The sequence below is a fragment of the Strigops habroptila genome, chromosome 5 (genome assembly GCF_004027225.2).
Source record: "Strigops habroptila isolate Jane chromosome 5, bStrHab1.2.pri, whole genome shotgun sequence".
NCBI lineage: Eukaryota > Metazoa > Chordata > Aves > Psittaciformes > Psittacidae > Strigops > Strigops habroptila.
The window spans coordinates 68,400,781-68,416,316 of NC_044281.2; the positions used below are offsets into that span (position 1 = coordinate 68,400,781).

Below are 15,536 nucleotides of genomic sequence, written 5' to 3' on the forward strand. Positions count from 1 at the left end.
CTTCTTGATCCCACCAAACCTTGCCAAGATGCAATAATAGAGTAGGGTTTTTTCGTTTTTCCCTGTTTTTCCTCCTTACCTGAGATCTCCTGGCAGGGAAGGACTGGCTCTAGCAGATGTCCTGGAGAGATGCTGAACCACTGCCCCAGCCCTGCACCACATGCAGCAACATGCAGCTGCAAAGTGGGAAGAGTGGATGGGAATGGAAGATGCGAGTCCCCCACTACTTCTGCCTCTCCCCCCAGCCACAGCTGGGAAAGGGAGGTTATTAAAGGGGAAGGCTCAGGCTGTGCTTTGAATGTGGACATCCAGCCAGGAGAATTTTTGGGGTTCTCACTATTAGTCCAAAACTACTGTTCCCAAACCACTGAACCCAAGCATCTGGGGAGGCTGCTGATGGGTCTGAGCACTTCCCAACCCACCGGGGCTCAGGGGCTGCTCCACAGAGACCCCATCACTCACACTTTTAGGCCTGCCAAGCCAAAGACACAGTAATTGCAAGCCAGATACGCCGCCACTTCCGAAACAGTGTGCTCCGGCAGGGTCCAGGCACAGGGGCTCCCATTTCCGCCTGCCTCCGGCTGTTACAGAGCAGAGAAGTGACAGAGAGCAGCCCTAGGGCAGAAAGGGCTGCGAGGAGAGACAGCAACCAGTGCTCCGATAAGGCAGGTCCCTGCTGAGCACCTCCTTGCTTCCGAGATAACGCACCCCAGGTGCTCTCCAAAGGGTACCTGTGCTCTCTGCAGGTTGTGCCCTGACACAGGTTTTTTGTCTGCTCCAGCTCATCCACCTCTCCCCATGGGGTCAAATCCTAGTCCCACACTCCAGCCCTATGCAGAGGGGAAAGCCCAGCCCAAGGGGAGCAGTGCTGGGCATGGGGAGCAGACCCAGGACATCAGATGCACACAAGAGTTGAGAAGTCACCAGGACCGTACCCACACCATCTCTGTATGCCACCAAGGGCAGGTCTTTTCCTCCAGCTGTCCATGGGTGAAGGCCAAAAAGCCACCTGCACTGCAAGGAGACTCCATTCCATGTGGAGAGCTGTGGGGGCCCTCCAGCCCTCCTTGGGCTGGTGCCTGACACATCCTGACGGCCCTGCCCAGGGATCATCACCTCAAGGGTATAGGCAAGATATCATGTCCCTTCACTGGGCCCAGCTTCAACATCCCACTTGCAGCCTCAGTAGTGGGCACACAGAAAGTCACATCAGCAGCCTTGGGCTTTTAAAGGCAGAGGTAGTGGAGCTTTCAGCAAACACAGCTGAGAAAAAGAGCAATATCAGGTTAGAGCGTTTTACTGACCACCAAGCACCAGCGATGGCAGAAGCCAGAGTGTGTTATCCCAGCATCAATCCCAGCAGGAACTCTCTGCTGTCAACACCAGCTAAAGAGCCCACAAAAGCTGCCCCCACACAGCCCTGCTAGCACTTCAGCCAGGCTGGAGGATGGAGGCTGCCTGTTGTGGCTTTATCTGGCTAGAAAGCCCTCCTTAAGATAGGAGGTTGCTCTCTCTGCTGGAAAGAGCTGCAGGTGCCTTGGAGCCCCTGGCTCAGCCCCAAGCTGTCATTTGGCTGGACTGGGATGAACCCCCCATCTCCCATAGCCTTGGTGCAGAAGGGACTCTCTGTTGTCTGATATAGCATGAGCAAAGCTTGCATGCAGGGAACTGCCTCTCCTTGAGGCCATTTCTCCAAGCCAAAGCACAGAGCAGTCATACAAACCCAGTTTCCACTGGGAACCCATATGGGCAGTCCCTACACTGCTTCTCACCTCCCTTACAGCTGCTGTGCTGGTCTCTGCACGAGTGGGTACTGGGGTTTTCCAGGACCCATTCCAAACAGAAAAGATGCTGCTAGGATGCAAGACCAAGGAAAGGAGGCCTAGCGAAAATGTCAGCATTCAAGTGCCCAGGGAAGCCCACAGCAGGGACAGTTAGAAAGCAGTGCCCAGCTCCTGCTAGGTGATGAATGTGGGATGCTGCCACCTCCTTCTTCCAGCATCTGTGCACAGAAGTGCCTCCAGAGGTAGCTGGACCAGGTACCTCACACCCAGCTCCATCCCTCAGCTGAGCCACTTACCCACATCCTGCTTTACACCAGGCACTAAGCAGATCCATATCTTGAAGGACAGCCATGCAGCCCAGTGGGCAGCATGCACACTTGCTCAGCAACAGCCACCAGCTCCTTACACCTTACAGCACCTCACATTACGCAGCCACAGCATCGCCAGAAGGCTCAGCTGCCCCCTCTGCCTGCTTTCAAAGGCAGGCCCAGGGGCAGCAAGGGTGGAGCAGGGCAGGGCTGCCCAGATGGAGCCGAGTTAGGGTGTGGGTGAGAATGTCTTGAGGAAGAGGGACTAAAATAAAGGCTTTAATCTATGCTTGAATGCATGCTGTGATGCTAGGGCTGAGCTCTGCCAAAGCTGCCCTGGGTGGCTGGGCAGCTGTAGGATGTGTAGCAGGCAGGGAGCAGGCAGCATTTCATGCCTTACCCCTGTCCATCTGATAATCCCCATATCCCCCTGGTCTAGATCACATCTCCATGCCCTGCCTGAGGTCCCTGTGGTCCCAGCTTCGGGGGCACATGGCAAAGCAAACCCAGCTCTGTGTGCCTCTTCAGCCAGCTTGGCCAGCCTCCTCCAGTAGCTAGCACCCTGCCACTTGCTGTGACTGATATGGGGAACCTGGTGCTTTTATTAAACTGTTTGCTTCCTGTTTTAAGCTTAATAATAAATTGCATGTCACATTATGGCTGTGTTTATTAAAACCCATTGGCGCGGGCTCTGCTCTGCAACGGCATTTGAATTATTGAAAGCAACCCCCCACGGAGACCTATTTGCTGCAAATGCAGGAGGATTTATTTCCATTTTGTTTATCAGATGGCATAAGTGCTGGGTGGAGGAAGGGAAGCAGTCTTGCTCTTTTTATTTTCTCCCTGAGCCAGCACAGCAGGGTGAAGATGTGCTGTGCAAAGGGTACAAGGAAAATATCCCCCCTGCCTCGGGATGGGGTCAGGTTGGGGGCAAAGTCCTGGGTGTAGCTGGCAGCTCTGTCCTGCTTGTCTCTCTGGCTCTGCTTGAGTTCTCCATGCTGGGTTGTTCTGTGCCTCAGTTTACCCATTAGCAGAGTGAGGTTGCAAAGCTGCAAGTTTCCACCCGGGCATGATCAGCATTCAGCTCAGGTTGGCCCAGACCCCTGCCAAAAGCCATCAAACTTCCATGGGAGATAACCACAGCACCAGCAGGGTGGCCACGAGGGGTTCTGGCCCTTTTGCAGCCCCGGTTTAAAGCACACCCCCAAGGACAGTGCCTGAACATCTCCAAGCTCTGCACCAGCCCAGTTGTTCCTGCCGCAGCCGCCCAAAGCTGGTGTCGAGAGGATACTCTGGCTGCTGCGACCATCCGGAGGGACAGTTTAGCACCCACGTCCTTTGCGATGGCATCGTCCTTCCCGCAAGGCAGAATACTATGCCACGAGAGGGCATAGAGCAGGCAGGGCTGGATGCGGGGGGGTCGGGATGCTCCAGGGGTGCCCTAGGCCGCATGTACGCAGCACGGTGGGAGGGCTCGGCGTGGCCGGCGGCTTTGCCAGGAGATGGCACTGTTTAGCGGCTAATCACGCCGGTGTCCCAAATCTGGACGCGGGGATGGACGCGCAGATGCGGCCCGAGGGCAGGGAAGGACAGGGGACATCGTGGTTTTATTGCTGGGTCGTATTTACCTGCCAGACCTGGTGGGGTTTCCCTGCAGACCATAAAACCCTATGGCTTGGCGGCTGCTCGGGGTGCCGGCTGCTCTGGGCAGCTCTGGGGGGTGCAAGCATGAGAGAGGGAGGCACCGGGGGTGTCAGATCGGCTGTTCGGGGAGCAGGGCACCCTCGTGTCATCTCTGGGTCATCCACTGACCATCTTGGTTGCCTCCTGGCTCACGGTGGTCCCTGGAGTGGTCTGGAGACCTGAATGGTGTACCCGCGCTGAAGGGCAGTGGGAAGCGCCGAGATCCCTCCAGCAGGTTTGGGGCAGAAAGCAGCTGGTTTGGGCAGGGGGGCTGTGTTACTTGAATTCCTCCTTTAGCACCCAGAGCTGTGAGTACACAATAGGGGTGGCCAAAGCGCTTGATGGCAGCAGGGCAGTGCCAGCCCTGTGCGTGTGCCCCTGGGGACTGGGGTCTGGTGGGTTTTTAAACTGCGTTTTGGCTCCATTAGCATGTCTTCTGGGTTTTTCGGGTGCTGGCAGGACAATCCGCACTTTCTTTCTCCCCAGCGCCATGGTGACATTCAGTGCCTGGGGAGTTACCTGCATCCTGCTCACCCCAGGCAGCCAGGAGGTGCTAAGGCTGGTGTGTGCCCATGGCTGGTGGTCAAGTTCGTGCTCCACAGTCCAGCTGACCCCATCCCTGATGTCAGCCCAACATCTGGGCTAAGGGGCAACCACCCCAAAAACTGGCTGGCAAAGGGATTTGGTGCTGCATGCCATCAGGGCACACTCTGTCCCCACACTGGCACCAGGCTTGGCTGGGACTTGGGACCCTCCATTTGGCTGGAGCTGAGAAGAGCATCCACAGAGCCTGGGGGGATGCCTTCCTCAGGGCAGGGGCTGTGGGAAGGATCAGAGCAGCCGGCAGCAGAGCTGACCAATCGTTTTTAGAGCCAACAAATAACCTCAATTAAGCTCTGTGGCAGTGACCGATTCCAGCTGTGCAGCAATATTGGCCCCTTTAATTTTTAAGTGGCTGGAAATGGCAAGACTGGGAACTGGGGTAGGGGGACACCAGCCCCCACCATGCCCCTGGGGCCATTATGCTGCTCCTTGTTTTGGGAGGAATAAAGCCCCAATACTGGCTGAGCTGCAAGCCTGCAACTCAGACAGCCCTCTCATGCACCAGGATCTGAGGAAACTGGGTGACATAACCTCCAGTTTGATTAATTTTGGCCAAAGGCTCTTGCTCAAGCTCCCCATTCTCTCAACCACCATGTCCCCACTGCCCTCCCTACAGGGCAGGAGCGGGAGCCAACAGCATCCCTTGCCAGGTACCTGTGGGGTACCACAGGGACCATGTGTGGAGCTTAAGGAGGGGCAAGGACTGAGACCAAAATGCAGATGCCCACACATACCCAGGTAGGGCATCGCCCTGCAGAGCACATGGAGAGCCAGGGTTGGGGGTCCAACACCCCCCAGCCAGCCCAGCACTGCACCCACATCCGTCATGACCTGGCTTTGTGCCGATGCAGGCAGGGCGAGCCTGGCGCTGGGGAGGGTTGGCATGGCAGCCCTGGCCGGGGGCCAGCCCTGGGCACCGGAGGGGAGCCCAGTGAGTAGCTCTTGCCTCATGAAGCTCCCGGACGCTCTCAGGTTTCCCCACCGCAGCCTCAGCATGGCCCAGTTCCACGAGCCCATTTGTGTAAGAAACAGGGAGGGGAATCAGGATGGGTGAAAACGCCCTGCCTCCTTTGAAAGCAGGTTTTGCACCCAAAGAAAGCACATTAAAAGCCAACCGCACGTTTCTGTCCCTGGTCCCTCCTGGACACCCTCTGATGTAGCATCCCCAGGAGGACGCTATTAGGCTGTTAGATGGAAAGAGAAACTGAGGCACTGGTGGCTTTTGTATTTCCGCAGCCAAGAAGGGGTTTGCTCCCAGAGGGGGCAGGCAGGCAGGCGGGCAGTAGTGCTGCTGGCTGTGCCCCATCAGGCTGCAACACAGGAGCTCAGGCTGGCCCAGCCTCACTGGCTGCAGGAATTCCACTCTGCTGCCAACTCCAGACAAATCCCTTTTATTTGCTTGTTCAGGTTTTGATGCTGTAATTGCATCGTCCGAGCCAGCTCTTGAGAGAAAGAGGAAGAAAAGAACAGAAAAAACAAGGGAAGGAGGACAGCCCAGCACCCAAGACGCCAGCCTCGTTGCATCCTGCCTGCTTCTGTCTGGGGGCTGGCCAGCTCCTTCCTCCCAGGGTCTGGCTCCCCGCTGCTGCTCTGGACCTCCCTGGAGCTGGGACTGAGTAACCAGGAGCAGTCTGGTCCTCAGGGAAATTTTGAGTCCCAAAAGTCCTCTAAGTACTGCTGGTTTGGGGGGGCAAAACACCTCTTGACTGTGAGCTCGGCCCTGGGATGCCCATGGGAAGGGGTCCTGCCAGCCCCCTCCAGCATGGAGCATCTCTGGGCTTCATTCCCACGCTCCCCCCAAAATGACAGAGCAGCTCTGTGCCCCAAGCCAGGCACAGAGCTGCTCTGTCCCCTCCATGCTGTGGTCACGTGGGTGGAGGCCTGGTGTCATAGGACACAGGACTCCAAGATGGAGATGGGCAGAGGTGAGATGGGATCCAAACTGATGGGGATGCAATGAGCCAGCTTGATGCATCCCCATGGCACAGGGGATGGACTGCTGGGGACCCCCATCCCTGTGTGAGGTGAGAGGGGCAGGACATATACTTGGACCAGTTGTGAGCACCAGGATGGGCAGGAGGGCTCCTCAATCCGTGCACCCCCACAATGGACAAGGTAGCATCCACAGTATTTGCACCATGCCTCATCTCCAGAATAATCCTTATGGATGCAGGGGGCTGTTGACTGTCCTGTGTTGGCTTTGACTTACATGTATATTTAACTAACATTAACTGAAATGGCAAAATAGAGAGCTATATGGAAGGGAAAGCACAAACTGAGTTGAAAAAGGCCAGCGTGTTTCTGACCACACAGGCAGCTGGGCTGGAAAAAAGACAGCACTGAAAACCACAAGTGTCTGGTTTCCTCAAATCACTATTTTTCTGGCTAAAAACAAAATGAAAGAGCAGGATGTTTTGACAGCAGGTTCCCTGGGTCCAGGGGAGAAGCCTGGCTGTCCCTGTGCTTAGGGGACATGGAACAGCCCTGGGGGTGATGTACTGGGTGTTCCAGCCAGGTCCCATCCCTCCACTCTTACTTTACCAAAATGCTTCACACAGCGCAAAGATGTCCTTGCCCTGGCTTCCCTCTCCCATGGGTGCTGCCTCCAGCCCCAGCACCAAGTCCTCATCACACACAGCATGGCTGTCCCCACAGCATCCCACCTGCCACCCTGTCCCCACTTAGTGCTGGAGGACAGACCCACCCCTGGTCCCAGCCCTGCGCCACCAACCAGCCAGTGTCCCCTCCCTGAGCACCCCAGCAAAGGGATGTGTCACCCCCAAAAAAGAGGCTGCTGTGCCAGGACTGTTCAGAGAAGGGGTTTTAGGCTGAGGGGTGCTTGCTCTAGAGATGTCTCTGCCCCTGGGAATGGCCACTGTGGGTAAGGTGATCTCTGCAGCCGGACATCCACCTCTGGGCTAGTAATAGTCCTCCTCACTCTCCCCGTAGTCCTCGGGTGTTGCATGGGACTTTGGCAGGGAAAAGCCTGTCAGGTTGAGCTGGTCTGAAACGGCAACATAGGGACAATGTGACATTGACCCATGCCGTGCCTGTCCCCATCCCCACCAGAACCAAACCCAAACCATGCACAGCAGCCTGCATGCAAAGCCCTGTGCTCCAGCAGCTCCCACCACACCAGTGCACCCTGCCCAAACATCTCCTCCCTCATCCCCGTGAGAGTATGGGGACAGGGACGTCATGCTCACCTGGTGTGAGGACGGTCAGGCTGGCTAATGCCATCGCCTCCCCGATCCTGTTCCTGGCAAAGCAGCGGTAGGTGCCTTCATCTGTCTCCCGCACTCCCTGGATCTGGAGCCAGCCTGTCACTTCGTATTTTTGGGGGCCACCTCTGAACTGCAAAAGTGGGTATTTTGTTTTAGTGCTGGGGCCAGGAAAACCCCGCATGAGGCTGCGATGGATGGGAAGGGGAACACAAACCCAGGGAGACTCCTTGCACGACCCTTAAAGTACCACTCTAGTGGCAGGCACAGATTCCCTGGATACAGGTCCTCCCTTTTCTCACTACCAAGGGGAGGTGGGGGGAACAGGCACCTTCTTGCTCTCAGAAAGGCCTAGGGGCCCTGCATTGGGCATGACTCTGCAGATGTGACTGGACTCCAGTGCCACCGTGGTCCCAACAGAGCAGGAGGATGATGGTATTGGTGCTCTGCAGGGTGGCAGAAGTGAGGGGGTATCTGCGCCAAAGGCAAAGCTGGCTGGAGATGGCTCAGAGGAGCCCCAGGTCCCCTGTTCTGGCAGGCAGTGTGGTCCCAGGATTGCTCTGGCACCAACCATGCTATTTTTTATGTCTCCAGCAAGAAATAACCTTCTCCTGACCCAGCTGCTGCGCTTGCAGGCTGCTATTATGGTGCGGTGGCCAGGGGTGGAGGAGAGCTGAGTCTCCTCCAGCCATGCAGGGTAGTCCTGCTTGGGGTGAAGGTCTTTGGCCAGACCCTGTAACAGCATGAAGGGCAGAAAGGTGGAAGGGGACCAGCACATCACCAGCCACAGTGCCAGGTCCCACCTGCTCCCCTGGCTGGCCACATCCATCCCACCACAGTTTCCTCCCTAGTGATGCCTGGCTTCCATGCACAGCCCCTGTGCCTTCTGCCTACACCCTCTAATAGCTGGGTACACTGGCTGGGCACTATATTTGGATGCTGACCTCTGGTGAGTGAAGCCAGCAGGCAGAGCAAACTGAAGGCAGGGAGGTGGGAAACTCCCTGCTGCAGGACTTACAGGTTCTAAAAGCTATTCATAAGTTCAAAAACTACTACAGAAAATTGCAGACAAGATCTATGCTGATGGCTCCTACCACCAAGACACCTGCAGCCAGTCCTCATGCTGTGTAGGCTTCAATCAGCCCTTCTCATGCCCAGGCAGCCAGGCTTGGCCACCCCAGAGGATGATCACCCTCAGGTCCGGTTGCCCACAAGCTCTGGGAAAGGCTGGGTCACCCGGGGACCATGTCTGGCACTCTAGGCACACTACTCACCTGGACAGAGATGTGGGGGTCATCTCCAGGTAGCAGCATCTCCGTGCCATCCTTCCTCCACTCAATGGATGCCATGGGGTAGGCAAAGACCTCACAGCCAAAGATGATGTCCTGCCCAGTGATGTTCCATGTGTCATAGGGAGGAGAAGTGATCTGGGGTTCTGGGAAGCAGGGACAGGAGAGCAGGGCAGGCTCAGAAGAGGTCCCACCGTCAGCAAGTCCCACGGGCTCTCCCGTGCGGGTCCCCTCGGAGATGGTAGCATTTGGTTCATGCAGAGATGCTGGGACCTTTCCCATGCCCCTCTCCTCTCCCACCCTTGGCAGACCCTCACCTTGGGTCTGGGACACCGTCCCTCCTTGCAGCCAGGACTAGGGGCTCCGTCCCCAGCCCCCTCAGTCCATAGGGGCTTGCCATCCCTCCTGGCCTCACTTTCCCTGCCTGTGCACTGATGCTCAGAGCTACATAGCAATGCTACAAAGCAAAGCTCTCCTGCACATTCAGAGCATGCTCGTCCTGGGGAGAAAAGGCAGAAGAACATTTATGCAGCCAAAGGCTGGTGGGGATGGATGAGGTGGATGACCTTCCAGCCAAATGAGGTCTCTGTTCTGGCAAAGGACTCGTGCCAGTCATTAAGGGAGCCAAAAGATCCCTGGTTATTGTTTGGAGCCAATACTTCCAGGTCCCACATTCCTTCCCTGGAGGCATGGAATGAGGACTACCCTTCCTACCCACACCTCTCCAGGATCTCGCCCATAGCATGAGCTGGAGGTCAAGAGAAGGCCTCCACCTCCAAATACACCTGGGGCAAAAACTCAAGGATGTGATGATCTACAGAAAATAAAGTCAAACTTGATATCCCTTGGGCTGTGGTGACAGCCTTGGGTGACCTGTGCTGGACTGGGCAGGCTGGGACATGGCCTCTCCACCAGTGCCTGCCCGCCCAGCTGGGTTTCAAACAGGAGATGTAAATCATGTAGAGAAGTCAAACCGACCCAGGTTTCCATTTGCAGGAGGCAGACGCATTTCTTGGGAGCACTGGGCCAGCATGAACCCAGCACTGCCGCCAAGAATTTGCTAACAGTTCCCTGGAACCTCCCCATATGCTCCACCAGGATCTGCTGCTTCCCATAAACCCCACTCCCACTTGGCAAGGCTGCTCCCAGACTTCTCCAGGAGCTGAATCTGCAGGGGCTGCCCCAGAGTAGCAGTGTGGGGGATCAGGGGGCAACCTGCCACTGTAAGGAACAGCCCCCAGTGCTGCTGTGTCCCTGTGGACACCATGGGGTTGCTGCCAGGTGAAATAGTTAAACCAGACCCCCTTGCTTGCCCCTTCCTGAGAGGCACTGCTGCTCACACAGCTGCTCCTGGAGCACTACCTGACTCGCAGGGACCCTCATGGGCCACGGTGAGGTTGGCATCAGGGTGGGCTCGGGCGACCTCCAGGAACCTGCAGATCTGGGCATAGGTTTTGCCATCGGAACCACAGAGGGCCATGTGGGAGAGGCAGGCGCACTGGGGCTCGGGCACCTCTCCATGCTGCAGGTCCCCAGTATCCAGCCGGCACTCCAGGTGCTCTCCACACTTGCCGTAGAAGTGGTTGGTGTTGTCCAGGTCGCAGATCTGCCCCTCCAGGTTGGCGCACTCCCAGCAGCAGTCACAGGCATCCCGCACCGTGCCAGCCAGGCACCCGCGTGGTGCCGGGCACTCCTCTGGCTGGCACTCGGCGCAGCCCTCCCCTTCCTCCAGCAGCCGCTGCCAGCCCCGCTGGAGGTAGTCGGAGGTGCTGGGAAAAGCCTGGCCCAGCTGGAGCAAAGCCCAGTGCAAGGAGAGCAAGGAAAGCACGAGGCAAGAGGAGCTCAGGGTCTTGGCTTCAGACATCCTCGCAGCAGCTCCTCTATCCCAGTCCCACTGTCACTTGGACAGGGATCTCCGGCACCGCTCTGGCCTCCCTGGCTAGATCCGAGGAGCCATCTTGGCCTGTGAGGAGGCAAGGCGTGTTACCAGTGCAGGACGCATATCCCACCTCTCAGGCTGCCATTTGGCTTGCCCTGAGCAGCAGCACTGCATGATGTGCAGGGGAGGGTTGATCCCAGCCCCTCTCACCCCCAGCCCTGCAGCCACATCCCTCCCACTCTGGGGAAGGATGCCCCGAGACACTGAGTATCCTCTGCTGGGACAGGGCTGCTGACCCCAGACCCGCCAGGTTTCATCTTTCTTCCCTGGCAGCCTGATGGTTAGAGCCCAGCCTGATCTGACCCCACCATGACCTGGGGGGCCACAGGGCTGGCAGGGGGGTAGAGAGGCTGCTCTACATCGTCATGGCTCAACCGGTTTGTACCCTGCTTGTTGCCTCTTCTCAGGAAGCTGCTCTCAAGCCAGGCGCTCCCATTCCTCTCCCCATCACTTTGCAAGAGTCACGAGCCCTTTTTTCCTCCCTCTTCATCCAAACAAGCGCAGTGGAGTGGCTCATCCTGCAGACAAGAGGCTCTTTCCATGCTGAGGGCAGCCAGCCGAGAGGAGTTGAGCCAGGAAGATGCTCCTGCTCTCGCCTGGCTTTTGTCCTCCTCTCCTCCCTGCGCCATAACCCCTCTTTTAAGGCACCACCTGCATAACCAGGTTAAAAAACACCCCCATGAGAAAGCTCTGGGACCCCCTCAGTTGTCACACAGGCAACAGAGGCTGAGCACAGTGGAACCCAGCACACAAGTGGGCAATCAGTGGACTGGCAGCAGGCCCACCGTTGTCAGCATGTCCCAGCACAGCATGGTCCCGGTACCCAAAGCCTGTCCCCAAATACCCAACCCTGGGTAAGCAGGAAGGCTGATCCACATCAGGCTTTCTCTGCTGGGGGGACACATGGGGTCCCGGAGCCTGTCCCTAGAGGGGGTGACAATGAACCAAGCCCCTTTTGTGAACCCCCTGGCCTCTGGTTACACCCTGGCTGCCTTCCCTGAGACGAAGTGAAATTATGGTCCCCTGCCCCAAGGCCACCCAGCACGAGTGAGCGGGGCTGGGAAGGGTGCCCAGGCTGCCCCCTCCCCTCCTGCTGGGAACAGCACCGAAGGGCACCCCACAGCCCCCCACTCTGCGGGGCCAACGCAGCTCAGAGCTGGGGCGGGCGCTGGGGACGGCCGGGTCAGCGGGTTACACACACATCCACCCCCCGACAGCAAACTGCGAAGCTTTGACCCGTTTACCGGAGGCCACCGAGCCCCCAGGGCTGGAAAGGGGCATTGGGTGCCGGAGCCCCCACCCCGGGATGTGCGGAGCAAGGCTCCAGCCCGCGATGGATATGGGGGGACGCAGGGTAAGTGCAAAGTTGTTCTGTGGCTCTCCAAGTCCCGGGTGCAGGCTCAGGGAGTCCTGGCTGAGCCCTGGGGAGGGGTCCCCCGGGAGCCACCCCGCCGTAAGGCGCCACTTACCGGAGATGCCGGTGCCGAGGAGCGGCGGTTTCGGGGTGCGCAGCGGAGGTGGCAGCGGGGCTGCTGGTCCCCGGCGGCTCCGGCACCCGCCGTGATGTCAGCGAAACGTGAATCCCCCCGCCCCTCCCCTCCCCGGGCCCGCGGCCCAGCCCTGGACCGGGACCCGAGCTGGCCGGCACCCCTTCCCTGCCGGGGCTCTGCCACTCCGGCCTCCCAACACGGGGGTCACCCCAAGCCGTGTGTCGGGACCTGGGCTGATGCTCAGCTCCATCCATGGGCAGGAGGGGCCCGGGCTGAGGGGCAGAGACCAGCTTTGCGAGGGTCCGCGGGGACAAGTGAATGGGAGGGAAAAAACCAGGGATGGGCATGGCTGGGGAAGTGGTCAAAAAAGTCTCTCAGCCTGTAATTTGGGTGGGAAACACAAGCTGAAGCGGTGCGCATCCCACCCCAGGAGCCAGCTACAAAGAGGGTATTGGGTGCAAGAAATGGCATTACCTTGGCTGGAGCAGAGTTGTCAGGAGCAGCGGTGGGGCTGCTCCAGGCCACAGCAGTGGAAAACCTGCGTGCACAGGGCTGGGGCTCCAGAGCTGCCTCGCTGATCCCTGCCTCAGTTTCCCTGGCTCCAAGGAGCAGGGACCCGGTATGCATGTGCATCTTGCTCCTGCTGCTGTGCTAGGGGGATCCCACAGCCCACTCCCTTCCTCCAGGCAAGGAATTTTTGAGATTTGCTTCCCCGGTGAAGCCCAGGCAAAGCCAAACCATTGCAGGACCCCTCGGAGGATCTGGTTTCCTTCAGTGCACTGCAAAAGTCTGCTTTTGCTTTCCAACACCCTCCTGCAAATTCGTTCCGGGCTCTGGGGCATTTGCATGGTCACATTGTGAATCTAGCCGTGGTTCAGAAAACGCTCCAGGCTTCGGCCTCCCTAAACCCGCCTTTGCTGGCTAAACGCCCCCCTCAAGCCCCTCACTGCAGAGGGGGGTTTCCTGCTGGCTCTGTCTTCAGCCTCGCATCCAGCTCCCCCTCCGTGGCCCCCGGCCCCTTGGCTCAGGGCTGCCTCCCTCCCCAGTTCCCCTCGCCCAGCCTATTGAGTGCGGTCCCAGTGTGCCACAGGTTTTTGGGCCTCACACTCGTGAGCAGCTGGGGCTGCAGCTGCTTTGGGAGCAGGGAAAAAGTCAGGAGGGGCTGAGGTTTTCCTGCATGCACCCCCAGAGCTGGTTCAGAGCCTGAGCAGAGAGGAGACAAGCTGTAGGTGACCCAGCCAGGGATGCTGAGCCTCCCGGGCTGCCCACACCATGCCCCACTTCCCCACCTCGGGACAAAGCATTGCCTGCATGTTCAGGCATCCCTGCACCAAGCATACCGTCGCCTGCCCCTGCTCCACACGGGGGCCAAGGCAGTGTGGCAAACCTAGCCCTACATGCCACCTTCAGTCCACACAACTCCTGGCCGTCACAGAAATAGAGCCAGCACTTAAATCCCAGGCACTGCTGAAAAGTGGAGCCAGTGATTGTCCCTGGTTATTCGCTTCTCTTGTCCTTGACAGGGGGACAAAGGGAGACAGGTCCAGATGCTGCTGTCTTCCCCACACAGGAGGACCCAGACCTGGCTCCTTCTCCCAAGCACCATGGCCCAGGCACCTGGTGTGTCCCCATGGAATTAACATGGGCTCTGGGTGGCTGGATCCATCCAAGCATCACTGCAGTGCCTGCCACTTGCAAGGTGGGGAGAGACTACATCTCCACATGGAGATCCCTAGCCAGAGCTGAAATCCAACCACAGATCTGATCAGGGAAAGATCCAGCCATGGCACAACACAACTCAGCACCTGGAACCCATGGGCAGCTCAGCCCAAGAAGACTGAGCTCAAACCTGGTAGGTAATTAAACCTCCCACTTAATGAGACTGTTAAATGTGCTAATAAATAGTAGCAGCTATGACTGAGGGGTGGAAGACCTAATCTGTGCTTAATAAGGAGCTGTGCTCAATCACACCTTCAGTCAATCAGTGTGGCCCACCAGCTGCACCCAGGGCTTGCACCTCCAGTTGCTGGGAGCAGATTTAGGGGGAAAAGAGTGATCACAGCCCTGCATGGCCTGGCACTGGGGTAAATCACATTCTCTGCCTGTGCTGGCCAGTTATTCCTCTTTTCTCTTACTTAATTCACCTTGAGCCCAGTGAAGCTCTTGAAATTGGGCTTTGAAGGTGCAGCAAGCCCTAAGCACCAAAGCCCTCTCTTCCCTCCCTGGTGGGCTGCTCTCCACCACCATTTCCTCCCTTCCTTGATGGTCCCATTGAAGCCAGAAGTCTGTGGATGCTCTGGGCAAACCCACAGCCATGGCATCCCTCCAGGGCTCTGTCATCACAATGTGTTCCTGATGGCAGAGCCATGACAGCTGGTTTGGGGTGCCCCCCTGCTCCTGGCCCCACTGACCCAACCCTGGGCCCCGGGCTGATCTCATGGATCACCCCAGGGAGATGTGGGGCTTATGGCAGAGGAGGCCAAGGGAAAAACCCACCCTGGAAAAAAAGCTCTGGGCCAAGTGACTTAATGCACTTCATATCAGGGAGGGCTGGTGCAGACAGGAATGCAGGTTATGTCATAGCAGAAGCAAATATCACTGAGAGACGCTGGGATAGGGGTGCTTCCAGCACACTACCTGGGGCCATGGGGGTCTCATTCTGATAATAAACTAAGTCACCCTCATTTCACCTCAAACATACTGCTACTCCTTTGCCTTGCTGTTCAGAGCAGCCTGACACAGCTAAGATCCACCAGCCCACTCCAAGCCTGTGCAGCTCTTGGGGGGTCCCAGCCACATCCCAGGGGTCTGCTGAGGGGACAAGGTCCCTCCCATCTTCGTGCCAGGCAGGACCCGCGCTGGGAAACAGCCAGGCTCAGGTTTCTCCAGGCTTTTACAGAGCAAATTCCTCCCAAGAACAAACCCGTCAGCAAATTCTTAGGGAAACGGTTGCAGCTGCGTGCAGGAGGGATGGGGAGCTCTCAGCCGTCCCCGAGGAGCAGTGGTTGGGTGGCAAGGGATGCTCCAGTCCCTAGGCTGCCATGATGTCCCTGACCACAGCCTGCCGGGCCCCTTCTCCTTCAGGAGCCAGGGTCTGGCAGGACTGGATGCTTCCCGGCTCCTTCCCCGCTGGGGTTTTTCCAGCAGCCTCATCCAAGAGCAGCTCGTACAACCTGGGACCAGGAACCAAACAGGCAGCAGGGTCTGCACTCCCAGGGA

The 15,536-nt window shown here is 57.9% G+C and overlaps 1 protein-coding gene across 1 annotated transcript; it reads right to left on the reverse strand.

Annotated features, from left to right (window-relative positions):
* Positions 1-5,753: 5,753 nt before the first annotated feature.
* KAZALD1 (Kazal type serine peptidase inhibitor domain 1) lies at positions 5,754-12,400 on the reverse strand. The gene is made up of 5 exons (XM_030486812.2): positions 12,297-12,400; positions 10,251-10,851; positions 8,874-9,034; positions 7,585-7,732; positions 5,754-7,382 (listed from the first exon to the last, which is right to left on the reverse strand). The coding sequence occupies exons 2-5, from the start codon at positions 10,750-10,752 to the stop codon at positions 7,297-7,299; spliced, it is 897 nt and encodes a 298-aa protein (XP_030342672.1). The 5' UTR covers positions 10,753-10,851; positions 12,297-12,400; the 3' UTR covers positions 5,754-7,296.
* Between the last annotated feature and the right edge of the window lie 3,136 nt (positions 12,401-15,536).